We start from the raw sequence: 20,199 nt of genomic DNA, 5'->3' as shown, positions 1-20,199 counted from the left end.
TCATTTGAAACGATTCAAATGTGCGTTCCATCAGTCAAGTCAATTAACCGCTTAAATATAAGAAATCACCCATTTTTGGAATATAACCGAAATTTAACGCACTTTTACAACAATATAATCGACTAAAATCGCCGTAACAATGCCCTGTGAAATGATAACACTTCAATTAGGCCAATGTGGCAATCAAAGTAAGTGTTATAAAATGTTTGAGGTTAGGTCTAGTACACAAAAAATTCCTTTATAAAAAAGGTATTTATAAATAATGTTATTCATACAGTAATATCGTTTTTAGTTGGTTTTGAGTTTTGGAAACGTCTCTGTGCTGAGCATGGTATAAATCCTGAAGGAATTTTGGAAGCTTTTGCTACCGAAGGAGCAGATCGAAAAGATGTATTTTTCTACCAAGCAGATGACGAACATTACATCCCCAGGGCAGTATTACTCGATTTAGAACCCAGGGTGATCAACACTATCATGAACTCACCTTATTCTAAACTTTATAACCAAGAAAATGTGTTTTTATCTAAAAATGGGGGTGGTGCTGGTAATAATTGGGCTGCTGGTTATTCTCAGGGTGAAAAATTAAACGAAGAAATTTTTGATATTATTGATAGAGAAGCTGATGGATCTGATAGCTTGGAAGGGTTTGTTTTGTGCCATTCAATTGCTGGGGGAACTGGATCGGGGATGGGTTCCAACATTTTGGAAAAACTTTCAGATAGATTTCCTAAAAAATTGGTGCAAACTTATAGTGTGTTTCCAAATCAAGATGAGATAAGGTAAAAATGAAATACTTAAAAAACTTAAGCAAAAATACTTAAATCTTTTAGTTCAATATACTTGAAAAATTACATATTTTATCTAGTTAATATGATTCCCTCCATTTACCAGGAGGGGTATGTGAGATTAATTCACCTAGTATGAGGAGGATAAATATTTGTTACAAAAAAACAGTTAAAAATTAAGAAAGTCACATACTAAGGTATTTTAAAAATTCATAATTTTCATGTTGCAATTACAATTTGCATCAAATTGAATATGGTAATTTTGTTTTTTATATAAGTTTATAACAAAGTCACACAAACCTATTATTAATTTTTTTTTAAATACTTAAAATACAATTAATCTACAGGCAAGCATCATTTTTAGCCAGGAAGGTACTGAGTTTTAAATGTCTTAAGGCCGAAAATTGCGTTTATTGTAATCACTGAATATTTCTACCTTATATTTGAGTACATTAATATCAAAAGCAGCCATCCCCAAAAAACACTTTTTTTCAGGAAAGTATAAAGACTGTAGCAGCACAAATAAGAGTTTAAACATCTTACAACTGTTTTAGTTGCGCCTTAATATTTAAGATCATTATTATGTATGAGTCAAAATGAAATATTTCAAGCATTTTTCTCAAATTTTTGAATTTAACACTATTAATTTTATTTTTTTCTTTTACTTTATTTGCGTTCGATAACAACTGCATTATTCAAAATAAACTGTATTCAACTAAAATTCTAACAGAGAACACTAACTTAACCCTTTGTGTCCCGATGGTACTTTACAGTACCGGTAGTTTTAAACACTCATTTTAAACTGTAGTCATCTATTCGGCGTATTTAGAGCTGTCGGTACTTTCTACTATATAAGAAAGAATCTGTATAAAAAATGACACAATCCGCACTGTAGGGCTTTTAGGTATATTTAAACTTATTCGCTCAGATGTGAGGTTAGAAGTTTAGTGATAATTAGTCTTGCTGAATTTTGTTGTTCAAAAAGGTATCTCTTTGATAAATGGTTATTAGGTGTGATTGGTTATTAGGTGTGATTATTACAGATCATTTTAAAAAGAAAGCATTGAGCTTTATTTTAAAATTATTATTATACATCATTGTATAGAGAAAGCTTTGAGCTTTAATTTAGAATAAGTTTCATTCCTTAATTTCAATAAATATGGCTTCCAGGAATTGTTAATTTAGCATCTTTTTTGACACTTTTAGGTTATACGAAAATGTAAGTTTTGTTTCAACATTTTTTTTCTCAATATTTTACCAATCCAACCCAACAATTATTATACATCATTGTATAGAGAAAGCTTTGAGCTTTAATTTAGAATAAGTCTCATTCCTTAATTTCAATAAATACGGCTTCCAGGAATTGTTAATTTAGCATCTTTTTTGACACTTTTAGGTTATACGAAAATGTAAGTTTTGTTTCAACATTTTTTTTCTCAATATTTTTCCAATCCAACCCAACAATTATTATACATCATTGTAAAGAGAAAGCTTTGAACTTTAATTTAGAATAAGTCCCATTCCTTAATTTCAATAAATACGGCTTCCAGGAATTTTTAAGTTAGCATCTTTTTTGACACTTTTAGGTTATACGAAAATGTAAGTTTTGTTTCAACATTTTTTTTCTCAATATTTTTCCAATCCAACCCAACAATTATTATACATCATTGTAAAGAGAAAGCTTTGAGCTTTAATTTAGAATAAGTCCCATTCCTTAATTTCAATGAATACGGCTTCCAGGAATTTTTAAGTTAGCATCTTTTTTGACACTTTTAGGTTATACGAAAATGTAAGTTTTGTTTCAACATTTTTTTTCTCAATATTTTTCGAATCCAACCCAACAATTATTATACATCACTGTAAAGAGAAAGCTTTGAGCTTTAATTTAGAATAAGTCTCATTCCTTAGTTTCAATAAATACGACTTCCAGGAATTTTTAAATTAGCATCTTTTGACACTTTTAGGTTATACGAAAATGTAAGTTTTGTTTCAACATTTTTTTCTTAATATTTTTCTAATCCCACCCAACAATTATTATACATCATTTTAAAGAGAAAGCTTTAAGCTTTAATTTACAAGTCTCATTCCTTAATTTCAATAAATACGGCTACCAGGAATTTTTAAATTAACATCTTTTTTGACACTTTTAGGTTATACGAAAATGTAAGTTTTGTTTCAACATTTTTTTTCTCAAATTTTTCCAATCCAACCCAACAATTATTATACATCATCGTAAAGAGAAAGCTTTGAGATTTAATTTAGAATAAGTCTCATTCCTTAGTTTCAATAAATACGGCTTCCAGGAATTTTTAAATTAGCATCTTTTGACACTTTTAGGTTATACGAAAATGTAAGTTTTGTTTCAACATTTTTTTTCTTAATATTTTTTTAATCCAACCCAACAATTATTATACATCATTTTAAAGAGAAAGCTTTGAGCTTTAATTTACAACAAGTCTGATTCCTTAATTTCAATAAATACGGCTACCAGGAATTTTTAAATTAGCATATTTTTGACACTTTTAGGTTATACGAAAATATAAGTTTTATGTCAACATTTTTTTCCTCAATATTTTTCCAATCCAACCCAACAATTATTATACATCATTTTAAAGAGAAAACTTTGAGCTTTAATTTAGAATAAGTTTCATTCCTTGATTTCAATAAACACGGCTTCCAGGAATTTTTGAATTTGCTTCTTTTTTGACACTTAGATTAAGCGAAAATGTTAGTTTTTGCTCAATATGTTTTTTCTCAATATTCTATCAGATTTTCGTCGTTCTGTAAATACAGGTCTGATAAATAAATATTCAAATTTACAGCGTCCACGAAAATGTAGAGCAAGTTCAAAAGAAAGAGGAAGTTGTGAAAATTGTTCTGCCAAAGCTAGACCCCACTCAAAATGTACTGCGTGCAATGTTTATTTATGTTGTAATGGAAGAAAGAACTGTTTTTCTGTATGTCATAATGTGAGTTAGATAAAGCAAGTGTTACTTATTTTCTAACGTAATAAAAAATGTATTATTTTTATATTAGCAATAATAGTTTTTGTATACTGAAAATAGTATTTTGATAGCGTTTTAGTTCTGTCACAAAGTTTCAATATTTTTGACTTCTTGGGATACAAAGGGTTAAAGGATAAAACAGAATACATTGCGCAACGCAGTAAAGGATCTACTAAATTCTTGTTTCAGTTTCTTCTGGGGTCTTTTCACAAAGAATATTCTCTTCTACAGTAAACTCTTCCTAGCCCGATTCATTTATAGAAGCCATTTGAGAAACAATGATGTTCTTGTATAACTCAAGGGAATCAATCTGCTGCATCGTGAACTTTAGAAGCATTTATGATCCTTCCAGTAGAAATTCGTTTAGGATTTGCTTTGTTTACACATTTTCCCTTGAATTTCTATAAGAAAATTCTCCTTGAATAAGAATGCTATCCTTTCTTTGATTCCTGTTAATAAAGAAACGTTTGGAAGGTGCAAACTTGAAATGCCACTGCCCTGGTGGCTTCATAATAGCATTAACTTCATTTTTACAATCAAGATCAGGAACTTCACTTTCCAAGTGAAATACCTGGCCATAGCTTTGCAAAATTGTGTAAAATTTCTCAGGTTGAGAAAGTACCTCCTTCTTTCTGATGACATTTTCTATCCCTGCAAACACTCTAAATAAATGAATGCGAGCAACAGGGAAAATGCATTCTATTTTTTTAAGAGTTGAAGGCGCCTCGTGTAGGAGCCACTTTCCAAGCATTAACATAAGAATCGAATTTTTGTTTTGGCCTCCACAGCCATCTGCAACGCATCGTAGTGGAGAAATTCCTGTAAAATCGATATGTTACAGTCTGTGATAAACGCAAGACGCTATTTCACTAGAGCCTTTTGGTACTCATGTTTTCCCCAGATGTATAAAAAAGTGTTTCCTTTTAAAGGATACTTGGAACTACCTTGGTATGTCGCCTGATCAGGAAGTCTTGGAATAGCGAAATTTTTTTGACAGTCAAATCTGATAGTAAATAATCCGTCTTTTTTTTCCTTCAACAGGCTAAAAAAGCCTTCGCATGAGGCTGATGGATTCTTTTTTCCGTTATAAATGCAGTCTTTTTAGTTTTGTCGGTTTCTTTCTTTATTTTTTCTTCTAATTCAAGACGTTTTGAACACATGTCCGTTTGTTGTGTTCTAAACCCAATATTAAAAAACTTACAAAAACCTTACGGAAATAGCATTGCTTAACACTACGCACGGGATTTTGAACCTGCTTTTCGTACATTCTCCACATTTTTTAAATGGAGACATAGTGGTAATGGCATTCTGTGCATTTGAATTGCTTAATAAATGTTTTTATAACAGCGCACTTTGAAGTAAAGTTAGCCGTCTTTCTATCACCGCCCCTTTTTTCTTGTGGAATCGCACCCTCTAGGAAATAATGTGCCACTCCTTCTCCCCCTGTGTTTAGTAATACCCAAAACTTTAAGATATATTGGACGGCATAATATCCGAAAACAAAAAAGATGAAGAAAACGATTTTCCTGTCCGGCTGTCATCGACTGGTCTTCTTCGTCTGGTTAAATTCACCTCAATATGTTTTAGTATAAATCTTGTTTTAGTTTTTCCGTGGTAAGTACTGTAGTATCGCCTATGGAAATCCAAAATAATTTCTTTACTGATTGTTGAGCATCTGAAGGATTTTGTATAATGCCCACATGTAGGCATTTCCGGAGGAGTAGCTGATGAATGTCTGAAAATAAATATTTGAGCACATACTTTCTAAAATTTACCGCCATTACAAATCTCATTATTTTATCACGGTCTCTTTTCCACGATGCTGATCGTATTTGACGTTTCCGTGGTTTATCAGTTTCTTCTTCAATGTTAATTTCCATATTACACAATGTAATAACCGCAATGAACAAAAATTGCTTCAGATGGACAACAGCAGTGGATTTGGCCGATTTTGCAACTCAAAATTTAGGCAATAATTTCCATGGGATATGGTCTGTTTTAACACAAATGAGAATGCAAAATAAAATAAAACCGAAAATGACAAATTGTGGATTTGGCCGCTTTTGATCCTAAGCTACTCATTTCTGTATTTAACATTTTTTGCCCTTACGGTTTTAATAAAATCGCGTTAAATGAAAAAAGTACCCGATTTGAGAGAGCCGGCAACATTATCCACGTTGTATTTTTTTTCTCAAAAACTATCTGACGAAAAATTTCAATTTTAAACAAGCCTGACATGTTCTTAATGAGGAACATGTTTTATTTTTCCACATTCCATATAGTTTAATGGAAAATCGCGGTTTAATAGGATGTGGGTATGTCGAAAACAGCTGGGTGGACATCAAAACGGTTTTAACCAAAATTCATCAAATAATTTATCAAAATTGTCGAATCCCGTTAGAAGTTTTTCAAAGTAATGCTTCATTAATTTCTTAGATCGATTTACGTGAATTATAAATTAAAAAGAAACTACAATAAGTCATGTGGGGAGAGTTAACGGCGCACAGTGGTCCACAAGCGGTAAAATGTGAACGAAAATCAAATTTTCGAAATTTTTCTTTTTGTTTTTTTTTACATGTTACATGTACTTTAGGTCCTAATAGACTGAGAGGTGAAAGGAATAAAGTCTTATGTACTTTCTAGTGCCAACTGTACGCAATAAAACAGTACTACAATTCTTGTGTATTAAATATCATAAAATGCTACAACTTTAGATGAAGAAAATATATTGTGTTCCACTTTTTCAAGACAATGCGTTGTTGCTCTTCATTTGGTACACAAGGTCACAAGGTCTTCATTTGGCACTTTTCTAATTTTTAAAATATTTTTGCAGAAATACGTAATAAGCACTTCTTTTAAAGCTAATTAACACCTACTTGAAGTTACAACCAAATGTTTTAACATATATATCTGGCAGAAGACGCAAGAAGAACTTTTGTCGCTAGAATATTCTTATTCTTTGAGATGTGCTCTATATAACATGATAACCACATCTTGCTTTAACTTGCTCCTTACCAAGATATTAGCGATCAAAGATGATCAGTGTCTGAGTGTGTTATTTGACTGTTTTCATATAAAATGCTTATATTCTTTTTCTTAAAAGATAAATCTCGTATATTTGGTGTAAACCCGCATAACAATAATAGAATACCAGACTTAAAATTTCAGGCATATTTAACAACCGGAAGTGGTTGTTAGATACAGTGCGGCAAAAAACTGGAACCCTTGAAATATCTACTTTTTTTATAAGTACGAAGGTTTTCACGGCCGGAGTTAATTGAATTAAAATTAGAACTAAAACTAGTACTAACTCTTAACTAACTAAACTGGTTCGAAGTGTTTGTGAAGAAGGTTGCAACATGGCATCCGAAACGTCAAACTTTTTCTTAGAAGACGCACGACAAAACCCGAAAGTTTCTAGTGTTAGTTGATGAACGGTAGAGCTAGAAGGTTTTAAGTTTGATTTGTCTGTTCTCCATGCATACATTGGGTTTTTTGTGTGTCTGCTTCACATTTCATATAGATTAAAAATTAGAACTTGGAAGGTGACTGGTTCATACGTACTTTTACTAAATTATCATCAGAGATTTCATTAAACAGTGGGTACAATATTAATTGCAATGAATTTGATAAATACTGTTTCAAAACTGCCGAAAAGTACGTCCATTTTATGGTTGGTACTATATGCCAACCAGCGTTCATAAAATTTTGATACATGGATCTGCAGTCATTAAAGAACCTCTACTACCTATTGGAGAGTTGTCGGAAGAAGCGCAAGAAGCTAATAACAAAAAAATCTGAAAATTTAGAGAGAGCCACACAAGGAAATGTAGTAGACTGGATACGAATGAAGATCTATTTAAAAGACTGCTACTCAGCTCAGATCTATTTATAAGTAATTTTCAACAGCACATTTCTAGAAAACATAAAAAGATGAGTATGGAGACTAAAAGATTACTTATAATAGACAATGTAGAAGACCAGGAAGAAGAAAAAGATCGCGAAGAAGAAGATGAATATGACGAAGAACAAGAATCAGAACAAGAGCTATATAAGGCAGGATGCAATGAAGATGAAGATGACGAAGAATGGTCTGAAACAGAACAAGAAGAAACACACATTGTTAAGCAACGTAGATAATTTATAGAGAATTAAATTCTCTTTCTGATAGGCTAAAAAAGCATGGTGCGTTCCATTTAAAATTTTCTACTTTCTCGCCATTGAAAATGGAGAAACAATAATTCAATTTTTGACCACCTGTATAAGATACTCCGATACAACAAATGACAATCTATTTGACAGCATCTGAAAAATAATCGTACCAATTTAGACCTTTTTTGAATGAACGTTGGCTGAGATATGGGGTTTTAAACAGCATGGTGAAATTTATCAAAAAAAGAAGAGCCAAAATAACTCGAAAACGAAAAACGCAAGAACTATAGCATTCTATTTAAACTAACGAAGTTATGGTCTACTTCCGGTAGACCGGAAGTGGCAGCCATCTTGAAAATATTTTAGATTGAAAGTTCCGAATGAACAACCCATGCTACCAAAATTTAAAAATTGTACGAATAGTAGAACCTGAAAAAGTTCTAACGAACCAATTACGTGAGACACTCTGTAGTTAAAGATTTATTTATAGAAACCTTACATCGAAGTAAACTATGTAACCAATTTAGTTTAAACAATTTTGTATTTAGCAATCCTTCACGATTTAATAGCGTTGTATAATAAATTTTGTATTTATCCAATTCTAAGGACCTAAATTATATGAAAAAAATAGAATGTGACCTTAAGTAAATTAGTACTTCCGGTTGCCATATTTGATCCAAAAGTTCACAAAGTCTTTAGCATATAGTCCTATAGCCACATACCAAGTTTCAAAAAATTATCTCAACCCAAACTGCGTTAAAATATTTTTGTTCGGGTTTTTTCGAATTTAGACCACTATGCGGCGGTGTGGTGAACTGATTTTTCAAGTTACGCCGAGAAATACTTATACCAAGTTTATCTTGCGACTGTTGAATCGACACTTAATGATATCTTTAGCAGGAATAGGTGACATTAGCAATTAGGGTATTTGTTGTTACAGGTTAACCTGAAGACCTAATAATGGGTTTAATAATATATTTGTATGAATGAATTTATTTATGTCTATTTTCCATCAGAATCTAATCTTGTTTAATTTTTCTTATAGGTTTGTCCCTTAGAGCTGTATATTCTTCCTAAATTAGTTTCTTTAAAATAATGTTATTTTAAATATTTGGCTAATTTATGGTAATTAAAATAATTAGGATTTTCAATCAGTGTAGATGCAAATTATGGATTAATTTATAAATACAGTTGGAAAAGGTGTTTTCAATATATGAATAGAAAAGTTATTGCCAAGTAGGTATTGTATACCTATTGAAAACATGTCTAATGCTCCATTAGACATGTTTAGACATGTCTCCCTTGTATCCACGACTGAACTTAGGTTGTCAAGAGGCAATATTTTATTAAAAAGAGAACCTCAACAGTGAGGAACATGTTTTCTGTTGAGCATAAAAAGTCTAGACAATGTCTTAGATTGAATGGATTATTTGTTCCATTTGACTGAGTAATTGTTTTGAACATGTCATTTTTTTAAACAAGCTAATGTTATTTTCAATTTTCTTATGATGACCTGTCTCATCAAGTTAGGATTTTACAACTGCACAATTCCCATATCTAAATGTTCCAGCACCATTTTCTTCCAAGTATTACTTCTGAATACACATCCAACTTCTATATTAAAACTTACTAAATTATCGTCGGCAGATTTGGTATCATCTTTTCCTCGTAATTTCCTTGGTTTCTTTTATTATGTCGTTTCTTGTTACGGATAAAACTTTATTAGTAGTATATAAACTTTGTTGTTATCTAATTTTCCAGTACCATCAACTATGTGAGTTGTTGTTGATGGAAGATCATTATTTGAGTATGGGTAAATTGTTTATGATCTATTGTTGTTCACTGATCATTACAATATTGGTTTAGTAATTTCTTCTTTCAGTAATTTATTTATTGAAGTAATTTGTGAGGCCACAAGAACTTTTCATAATTATTTATATGTCCAAAAAATGTCCTTACATCGTTCACGTTGTTAAGTATCAGCGATCGTTTAAATTCTATCTGGTAGGGGGTATAAACTATTTCAACTTTGTAAATGTTAATTGCTTGCATCTTTATAGAGTTCACATTTCCCTTTCTTGTGTAATCTATAAAAAGCTTCTTCTGGGTTATTGATTTCCTCTCGATTTTTTTCCCTTCAACGTGTACGGTATTAATTTCATTTTGAGCTTATTCTTCCAAGTACTTTTCTAAGTATTGGCTGCCAACTTTGTGCAATTTGTATATTAATTTTCTTACAATTAGTTATATACTTCTTTCAATAGATCTTTATACAGGGTGCCCATTATGTATGGAATATAGTATATATCTTAGTACGTATCAACTTTATAAAAAAAACATTTTAAACAAAAGTTGTTTAATATTTTATTTGCCATAATAAGACAGCAAAATAAATGAGCAACGAATAACACTTGAAGTTTTTTAAATGGCAATGTACACTTTCGTTAGGCTCATTTGATAGATCTACACTAATTTTTCGTTTATTTCTTTTATTTTGTATGTAAATTTAATTTACGGTAATAATTCTAGGTACTTAACGATCTCGGATATCTAGATTAATGTTATTGATTAATTTTTATTAATAAACAATTTTTAGATTTTTACAAAAATTTTCTGATATAAGGGTACAAAAATTTTACGTCATCGTACAGAGAAAAGTAATCTCTATCAAATGAGCCTAAGGGAAGGGTATATTGCCGTTTAAAAAAATTCTAGAGTTATTCGTTACTCATTTGTTTTCTGAATAAAAACAATCGAATTCAGTGTTATTATGGCAAATAAAATATTAAACAACTTTTGTATAAAATGCTTTTTGATAAAGTCAACATTTACCGAGATATATACTATATTCCATACATAATGGGCACCTGTATAGTTAATTCAATTTCTTCTCAGAATTCTATCAACATCTTCGAGAGAATCGAAACTTAAGATCTATCGCTATATTATAAGACCAACATACAGTGTGTTTAATTTTAGCTGTCACAGCAGTTATCTTGATTATTGTTAGAGAAATGTTATAGAAGGAATATTCTGTTATCTGCCATACTCAAAAAAAAACAATTACTACAAAAAACAGCAACTCAAGAAGAACATCAAATGTGTTAGATATAACGAGTACCTACATCTAAAATTTTAAATGGAATGTGCCAAATTATATTATTAGGTATTATAAAACTGTAAAAAAATCTATTTATAAAGATATATTCCACGTCACAGTTATCTAATCAATTAAAAACACAAATTGTTAATTATGTAGCAAATACACGCTTACGTTGGTTGATCAGAACAAATGAAATTATTTGTGAGCTCGAGTTGAACAGTGTTCAAACTGATTAAGTAAATTGCTACGTTTGTTTACGTTATTTTCATCTTAAATATTATTATTCTAACAATGAAAAAATAGATGTGCTAAGTTATGCTATGTATCAAGCTATGTATTCAGCAAGGAGACATCGACATCTGCGTACTTTTACAAAGCTCGAAAGTAATTTACGAATGGCTGTTTTAATAATCTGTACATTCTGTACAGTACAATAATCTGATTTAGGATAAGTCTATACAAAACATGTTCTTCAAAATGTGTTCTATTTAGAAAAACATGAAAATGACTCAGTATAAAACTAAATTAGTACAAGATTTAAGAGATGATTTTGACAGGAAGGTGATATTTTGTAATTGGCTGAATAGCACTTTAAATTTATTAAATTTAGTACCTTGGAGCTCTGCAAATACGTTGTAATATGTCACAACAAATTCTACAATGCACGAAACGACAAGAAGATTTTAAATGAAAAGATTGATGCAAAGTGGATAGGAAATGGTGGCCCCAGTAATTGGCTAGCAAGATCGATAGATTTATCCATTTTAAATTTTTTCTTGTGGGGTTTTCTTAAATAACAAGATTATGTTACTTGTTCACAAGATGTAGAGATGATCTTACAAATCGTATTCGTAGGGCCAGTGACCAAATAACCCAACACTTTGTAAAAAGCCAAAAGAAATTTAATAAACAGATTTCGAGAATGTATTGTAAACAACGGGGATAATATTGAACAAACACTTTAGATGTCATGATCCAAAATTTTAACTTCATTTTAACTTAGACTCCTTATTAATTTATTATTATTTTGTTTATGTTGTAGTTTCATTTGTTTCACTTCCTACTTTCTTTGGAATGAAACTAATTTGCGTAAGCGTGCATTTCCTACTTAGCGAGTTATGTTTTTAATTGATAGATAATTATGGCATGTGCTATATCGTTATAAACAGATTTTGTCGTTTTATAATACGTAATAAAGTTGGGCATGTTTCATTTAAAATTTTCAATGAATTCTCTGTATTTAACACATTTAATGCTGAATTATTTTATATTTTATATCTTCTATAACATTTTGTCATATCTCAAACAATAATCAAGATACCTGCTCTAACACCTAAAATTAAATATACTGTATAGGTGCGAAGTATGGACCGTGTTGACAGGATATGAAAACACATTAAGAGTCTTCGTACGATTGATCTTGCGCAAGATATATGAATCGATACTCGATGGCGCTGGAATGTGGAGAATAAGAATGAACCACCAATTGGATCAGCTCATGAATGGTACAGATATAGTACGACACATAAAAGCACAGAGAATAGCATGGCTGGGACATTTGGAAAGGGTAATGGAGGAGTGAAGAGAATTGTAGAATGGACACCCACCACAGGGACACAGAGCTTAGAGGAAGACCAAGGAATGATGAGATGGAGGAAGTTAGGACGCTTGGAGTATGAAACTGGTGGCATGTGGTGACTGACAGATCGGAATGGCAAATGTAAAACAAGCCAAAGTCTACACAGGACTGTACAGCTGGAAGAAGAAGACTTGAACTAATAGCATTTATTATAGTTTTTATTGTGTAACTATTATATTGTTTTTTCATTTTACTTAATCTTGTTGTTCAACCTATTCTTCTTCTACTAATTGATGTTGTGCGAACTTTTTTTTTGAGTTTTGTAGCTTTTGTATTTGTAGGTTATGTAAGTCGATTTTCTACATTTAAAATATTTCTTAACTTTCTTATATTTTTTTCCGAATTCAAATTTTGCATTTTTCTTTATTTTATCAATACAATGCTTAGCTGTTTTTAATGTCTTTTTTGCAAAGTTTGTTTTCCAATTTCACAGATTTTATGAGATTTATGATTAAGACTAATTATAATGATTTTTTTTTAAGATTCGATTTGTTGTAGCAATCTTTCTCGTATATTATTGTCTCGAAGTTCTTGTATGAATTGAGATTTTAAATGTGTGTAATTTGTAATTAATTTCTATAATTTTGTTGTATAATACGCTATGCTTTTACCTTCATGTTGTTGACTGGCGTTGAAAATTTATGTTGTTTCTATTTGTTATGGTATTTCACTCTATTTTGGACTGATATCTTCGCTTAAAAGAGTTCAAACGGTTTTACATTTTTTTGTACTTAGGAAATGTCGGCAGTCAAAAGAATTTGATAATGGTTTAGTCCCGAGCAATTTGACAAAATTTGTACACATTGCTGCACATTTTGGGAATGGAGGCCTAAATATTTATTGCGTTATTAACTCTTTGTTCCAACCACAAGCTTTGATAATTTTGTCGTTACTTTTAGTCTCTACACTTCAACTTTTATTATACTTATCCTTATCAATAGCCAGGTAAATTTTTACCCAGATGATGACCACTTATGATGTCAACTTGAAATTCACGTGCTGGGGGAATGTTTGGCACATATTTCGTTAATGATTATGCGTAACAAGAACTACACTTCAACTTTTATTATACTTATCAATAACCAGGCAAATTTTTACCCAGATGATGACCACTTATGATGTCAACTTGAAATTCACGTGCTGGGGGAATGTTTGGCACATATTTCGTTAATACAACAAATTTTTTTCAAGAAACATACTACATGATCAGATAATATCACACCTATTGCCTATTTTCCATGGGAATATGTGAAGTGCCGACTTTACATACTTCTAGATGTATGAGTAATAACGTACGAATAGTAATGTATCATTTGAAAGCCAATATTAACGGTGTTATTACTGGTATATTCGAGTTAGCCTCAATGTAAAATTACAGTTAAAAACTTAAAATTATTACTTCAAGAAAACCAATATTGATTTTTCCTTCAATAGTTCATAATTCAGAATAACTTATTATTCTGTGATATACTTATTTATTTAGTTTAATTAATATAAGTATTTTTGTTTAAGAAGAAATACTTTTTCATGGTTAGAATGTAATTGTATTTTTTTATTCTTTTTTAGTGATGTGGTTGTTCAACCATATAATTCTTTATTGACCTTAAAACGATTAACTAAATCTGCTGATTCTGTTGTTGTTTTGGATAACACAGCTTTGAATAGAATTGCTGCAGATCGATTAAGGATTCAAAATCCTACTTTTACTCAAATTAATAGTTTGGTCAGCACAATTATGTCTGTTTCAACTGCTACATTACGGTAAGTTTTTTGATTCATATTTCTTTAATAAAGTAAAAAAAACATGAAGTAATTTCTCACGTTGATCAATATCTGTAATAATGTATTAAATATTCAACCTCTGGGACAATAACACCCCTTCTTTATTTCCACTTTCATTATCTTTTCTTGTTATTCTATCGATCCTCTAGGGTTATTACAGTTATTTTCTGCTATTTTTTATTACATTCAAAATGTACATGAGGTATATTGGTATTTTGATATTACTAGTAATGTTTTATATAATTTTTTAGATATCCGTCTTATATGAACAATGATTTGATGGGTTTATTAGCACCATTAATCCCAACACCTCGATTACATTTCTTAATGACTGGTTACACACCTCTTTCAACAGACACAGATGAAGTAAGCGTTCGAAAAACGACCGTTTTAGATGTAATGCGGCGTCTTCTTCAACCTAAAAACATGATGGTTTCAACTACTCAAGATAGAAACTCTCAACATTGTTTTATTTCGATCTTGAATATCATTCAAGTAAGTTCCAAATTGTTTGTTGGACTTGATTTATTTATGTATTTATTATTAAGGGTGAAGTAGATCCAACACAAGTTCATAAATCTTTACAAAGAATTAGAGAAAGAAAATTGGCGCAGTTTATCCCATGGGGCCCTGCAAGCATTCAAGTTGCTTTATCGCGGAAATCTCCTTACATTCAAACAGCTCACAGAGTCTCTGGTCTTATGTTGGCTAATCACACAAATATAAGCTCTGTAAGTTTTTTAAATGGTTTATTGTTTATTTTTTAATTTGTATTTGTTGAAGTTGTTTGAAAGAGCGTTGCTTCAATATGATAAATTAAGAAAACGTGAAGCTTTCTTGGAACAATTTCGTAAAGAGGATCTTTTCAAAGAAGATTTGAGTGAATTGGATGATAGTAGAGAGGTTGTACAAGATCTTATCGATGAATACATTGCTGCTACAAAGGAGGATTATTGTAATTGGGGGGAGCTGTAAAAAACGATTTCAAATTCTTATTTGTTGTGCCATATATTATTGGTTAATCTCAACATGCAGTACTTTTACAACTTTCTTAGTTAGTTGTTATTTATATTTTTGTTACTTTTGAATAGCTATTACAGCAATTGTAAGTATTAGCAATTAATCTCATTTTAATGCTATTTAGTTAAAATAAATTTTTGATAAATAAAGTGAAAAAACTGTTTTATTTTATTGGCGGTATGGCTTGAGGAATCAAATAATAAGTTTTATTGCTGTGTACGTTTAATGTTAAAAGAAAAGTAATATTTCTTTTTATATTCCAGTTTTATTATAAATCCATTGTCTGTAAGTGGAAACTTTGGAATAAACTCCTGGATATCCTGCAACAGCGCACGGTTTTACCGACCAAGAAACGATACCATATTGTGTCCCGTTCACCGTTAGAGGTCCTCCAGAGTCGCCCTAATATACGAATATCGTAAGTGCCTTTAATTCTTTGTTTAAAATACTTACAGTGCATTGTCCTTTACCACCTTCCGGATATCCTGCACAAAGATGTACGTGTATTTGTGCTTCACCGTGATGTGCTTCAAAACAAGCCACATCAGAATAAATCATTAATTCAACTTGTTGAAGAATTTCAGGAACGGATCCATTATCCTAAAAAATTATTTCGATTTCAGTTTTCTTTGAGAATTTCAAATGTAAATTTTAACTCACTTACTATCTCATATCCCCATCCAACTAAAACCCCGGACTCTCCAGCTGGAGTTGGAGATACACTTTCAGCTAAATTAACTGGCTGAACACGATCATTAAATTGAAGCGGTTCTTTGAGCTTTAAATAGTAAAATAATTAACAGTTTGCAAACGGCATATAAGCGCACACTATATAAATAAGTGGCTCACCTTTATTAATCCAATATCGTTCTCGTAGCTGGGAGCTAGAGCCGTATATCGGTCATGTTGAATTAATTGAATTACCTTCGCCGTGTAGCTCTCCGGACTTTCGCCGTTCTGTAGGTGAACCGTTCCGTAAAGAACCGTTGCGTTACTGACGAGGCTTAAATGAAGCGTGATTATTATTTAAATTGATATTGCATAGGAATTAATATTAATTAAAGCTGTATGTTGTAATATATCGTGGGTAATATTTCGTTTTGTGCGCGAGGAGAGTAAGAGAAACATGAGGTGTTGCAACTTCCGCTCAGGTCATTTATCAAAGTTATATCGGTCCCGGTGTAAACTTGAATTTATTACTTGACCAAAGGGAAAAAGGAGAAGATTGAATCTTCTGAAAATTGGGTATTTATTTATTTTGGTTAGATTATTTTTGGATCTATACTTTTAGTTTGGCTCATTAAAATTTAATTTTTATGCGCTTGGATTGTTTACAGCATTGGAACTTTTCGACAATAAACCTAATTCAATTGAATTTTAGAGTTGTTGGCTAAATCACATTGACTGATTTCCAGTTTCGACCATAATAATAATATTGATTAGATTTTGAGTTAAAATTCCATAAATCCAAACAAACACTAATTGTTCGACGTAAATAAATAACGTTTGAATACCGCAAAACCGCTTTATGGATTGTATCACATTTATCCCCATGTCCGAATTTAAATTAATTTAAAAGCGTTTGGACAACGTTTCCGATAATTTATATTGTACCTCGAATAAATGCAATGGGCGGCCGTCAATATCCATCTATCCCCTATAATTGATCCTCCGCATTCGTGGTATCCAAAATATCGCACCGAAACCTAAACACAAAGCAAGAAGTAATCACGTTAATAAAAAGATACGAATATATTTTGAAAAATGCAAAAGTTATGTTTGAGTATAATACGTAACTTACTGCATAAGGATATTTTCCGTCCGTTGCGTCAGTTCCATTTACCACTTTTGGTTGAATGGAAAGACCTGAAATGCATTACGTCTTGGTGTAGTTCTTATATTCTCGGAGCTTTTTCACTAAAGTTTCATCCCACGAAACTGCCTTCCTTACTTACCGTTCGTTGTTTGTACCGTACAAATGAAAAATAGCACTAAATGAAAGTAACGAAACATAATCCCCGTCTTTTCTTTCTTTAGAGAAACATTTAAACGATTGTACGTCACCACCTTTTGTTGCTACTCTAATCTAATGGTACAGATTTTGCGCGATTTTCGATTATATTTATATCTAATATAATTACGTTATCATATCTAGAAGTGTGCAACTAATATGTGTCAATGAAATAACGTATTAATTAAATTGTTCCAAAAAAAAATTCGTTTATCTAGATAAAACATAATAAAGATAAAAGAAATTTAAAAACATTACGTGTTATTTAAGCAAAAAGAAAATTAGAAGTGTCTTATTTAAAACAAAGTTTGTCGCTGAGGAGAAAAATAATTCCATTAAATTGGTGCTACCATAGCTACAAATACGATTAGCAAAAGGTGCAACATGGCATCAGAAAAACAGTAATTTACTTTTCCGTGCACCACCTGTATTTCGCGCACGGTCTCCGGCTAATCTAAATAATTTGCCTTACTGCCGTCGGTAAACGAGTAAATTAAAGCGCAGTTTGTTTAAGGAAGCAATTTCGTAGCTCATATACTCCGGAATTGTCTTTGAAACCACAGAATGGGACCATAAATTTTAACTGAATATTTTCTTTGTACTCAAAGAGATTCAGCTAAATTACTTTTTTATGGAGAGTATTCTGTACGGTAAAAAAATGTATCCTACTGGATTTAATAAGAATGAAAGGAATAAAAAGAGGGATCTATATGAATTTTTACTTTTTTAGAGTTTAAAAAATAGAAACATTGGTATTAGAATTTATTATCAATTGCAGTTTTCTTCATTTTATTTAATAAAAGGAAGAAAATACTTAATATTATTTCTGATCGTAACATCATCGTGTTTAGTGTCAATCGTCCTAAACTAGATACACAAAATTAAAATAAAAATTTTGATAACATCCTCATAGTGTTAGGTATTACGCGGCCCTTACACGATCTATAATAATAACAATAACTTAGCATATGGACAATAATATTGACATTGTAAAGATGAAAAATTGTATTGACGGTAAATATTGATGGAGTATTGATAAAAATCCGGATTTTCTGATTTTCGGGCATTAATACTGAAAATTGAAGGAGATATTGACAATACTATTGACCGTGTAGGGTTGGCGCCAATATTTCCATCAATACTCAGTGTAATAAACTCAACATTCAAAATTAAATACCTACTTTTATTTAATTGTAACAATAACAAAACATGTCTATCTGTGTCTACCTAAAAAATAAGAATAAATAAAAGAAACAAGTATAAAAGCAATAAAAAGAGAATAAGGGATGATGCATATCCATAATACAACGTCTAGGGTGCTTTGTTTTAATTATTTGTTGGGCACCTGATACTTTTGCAGGAAGTGTTGAACATTAAAATTCCATAGTGCGTTTTATTTTAATAAAATGACGTAAGTTTTATTTGAAATGTTTCGAGAAAACGAGTAATTTTTTTATTGAAAGGTTGAGTTTTAAAACCAAAAAACGATTTAAAACCGCTTCGCTCCGTCGTCTTTACATTTTTTGTTTATTCACCTCCAGTATTCCTTCTTCACACAATAAATTAAGGAGGGGATGTTTGGAGGTTGATTCGCTAATAAAGCATTTTAGTTGATGTGCGGGTATGTGAGGGTGATAAAGTAGTTTAGAAAAATAAAACTTATTACTTGAATTAAGCGATAAATAAGTGTTATATTTATGCTAAGTGTTAGGTGATATTAGTGATGTTGAGATCATCGGATTGCTATTTTATGGATGTTAAAAGGTGGCGTATTAATTCACTTTTTATGTCACAATAAATTAATTTATCTTTTCTTTCCAGCTGAGCTTCGAAGTAAAATCCAAGGGACGCAACATCCATTCGGTGAGTCGTTTTCAATTTTATTAATTTACCAAAACATATCAGGAACATTCGCGATTTGAACGGTGTAATGTTGCAAACGGTACCATTCAATAAATTTTTACATTTTGTGCTTGAAAAATTATAAAGCTTTAATTATTGACATTGTCAAAACATGAAATAATTTGAAATTGAGTGTAAAGCACTCCAAATAATACTAGTATAATCTAATTCATGCTTTTTAAGGGAGCAGTCTCTTTTTTGTATCAAATAAAATGATTTCTTTGGGAATTTTTGGCTGCCAAATTATGTGGTATTTCAATTTAATCTTTTCCATATGTTTTCATGATATATTCACTTATTTAAGAAGAACTGTTTACAGAAAATAATATTTACATTGTCCCTCAACCAAGTTGGTGCGTGGATTGTCTAAGTTGCTGGTTGACACAATATTCTCCTTGAAATGATCTGAAACTTAAAAATCAAATGGTTTTCTTTTCTATATACTTGTGATTATCGTTTGAACTCTAACTAAGAAAAAAAAATATTATTGGCAAAGTGGTGCCTAGTCAAATTAAGATAATTGTTAATGAAATCGATAAATTTATTGCAAAAAAAATATATATATACCGTATCCATACAACGTCTAGGGTGCTTTGTTTTAATTATTTGTTAGGCACCTGATTCTTTTGCAGGAAGTGTTAAACATTAAAATTCCATAGTGCGATTTATTTTAATAAAATGACGTAAGGTTTATTTGAAATGTTGCGAGAAAACGAGTAAATTTTTTATTGAAAGGTTGAGTTTTAACACCAAAAAACGATTTAAAACCGCTTCGCTCCGTCGTTTTTACATTCTTTGTT

The 20,199-nt window shown here is 31.0% G+C and overlaps 2 protein-coding genes across 2 annotated transcripts; one reads left to right on the top strand and one right to left on the bottom strand.

The window, feature by feature from the left end:
- Positions 1-9: 9 nt before the first annotated feature.
- LOC111422861 (tubulin gamma-1 chain-like) lies at positions 10-15,655 on the top strand. The gene is made up of 6 exons (XM_023056118.2): positions 10-188; positions 293-779; positions 14,251-14,445; positions 14,718-14,961; positions 15,015-15,197; positions 15,250-15,655. The coding sequence occupies exons 1-6, from the start codon at positions 140-142 to the stop codon at positions 15,439-15,441; spliced, it is 1,350 nt and encodes a 449-aa protein (XP_022911886.1). The 5' UTR covers positions 10-139; the 3' UTR covers positions 15,442-15,655.
- Positions 15,632-17,577, bottom strand: LOC111422870 (chymotrypsin-2-like). The gene is made up of 7 exons (XM_023056131.2): positions 17,442-17,577; positions 17,288-17,352; positions 17,101-17,192; positions 16,336-16,489; positions 16,151-16,264; positions 15,940-16,086; positions 15,632-15,888 (listed from the first exon to the last, which is right to left on the bottom strand). Exons 1-7 carry the CDS (start codon positions 17,497-17,499, stop codon positions 15,739-15,741), a joined length of 780 nt encoding a protein of 259 aa, XP_022911899.1. The 5' UTR covers positions 17,500-17,577; the 3' UTR covers positions 15,632-15,738.
- Between the last annotated feature and the right edge of the window lie 2,622 nt (positions 17,578-20,199).

The sequence above is a fragment of the Onthophagus taurus genome, chromosome 1 (assembly GCF_036711975.1).
Source record: "Onthophagus taurus isolate NC chromosome 1, IU_Otau_3.0, whole genome shotgun sequence".
In the NCBI taxonomy this organism is placed as follows: Eukaryota; Metazoa; Arthropoda; class Insecta; order Coleoptera; family Scarabaeidae; genus Onthophagus; species Onthophagus taurus.
This window is presented reverse-complemented; position numbering and strand designations above follow the sequence as displayed.

Coding starts and splice junctions, on each gene's coding strand:
- LOC111422861 (XM_023056118.2), top strand. CDS start 140: ATGCCCTGTGAAATGATAACACTTCAATTAGGCCAATGTGGCAATCAA. Junction 189..292: donor AGGCCAATGTGGCAATCAAA/GTAAGTGTTATA, acceptor TATCGTTTTTAG/TTGGTTTTGAGTTTTGGAAA. Junction 14,962..15,014: donor CGATCTTGAATATCATTCAA/GTAAGTTCCAAA, acceptor TTTATTATTAAG/GGTGAAGTAGATCCAACACA.
- LOC111422870 (XM_023056131.2), bottom strand. CDS start 17,499: ATGTTTCGTTACTTTCATTTAGTGCTATTTTTCATTTGTACGGTACAA. Junction 16,490..17,100: donor GCCCATTGCATTTATTCGAG/GTACAATATAAA, acceptor GCTTCATTTAAG/CCTCGTCAGTAACGCAACGG. Junction 16,265..16,335: donor ACGATATTGGATTAATAAAG/GTGAGCCACTTA, acceptor TACTATTTAAAG/CTCAAAGAACCGCTTCAATT.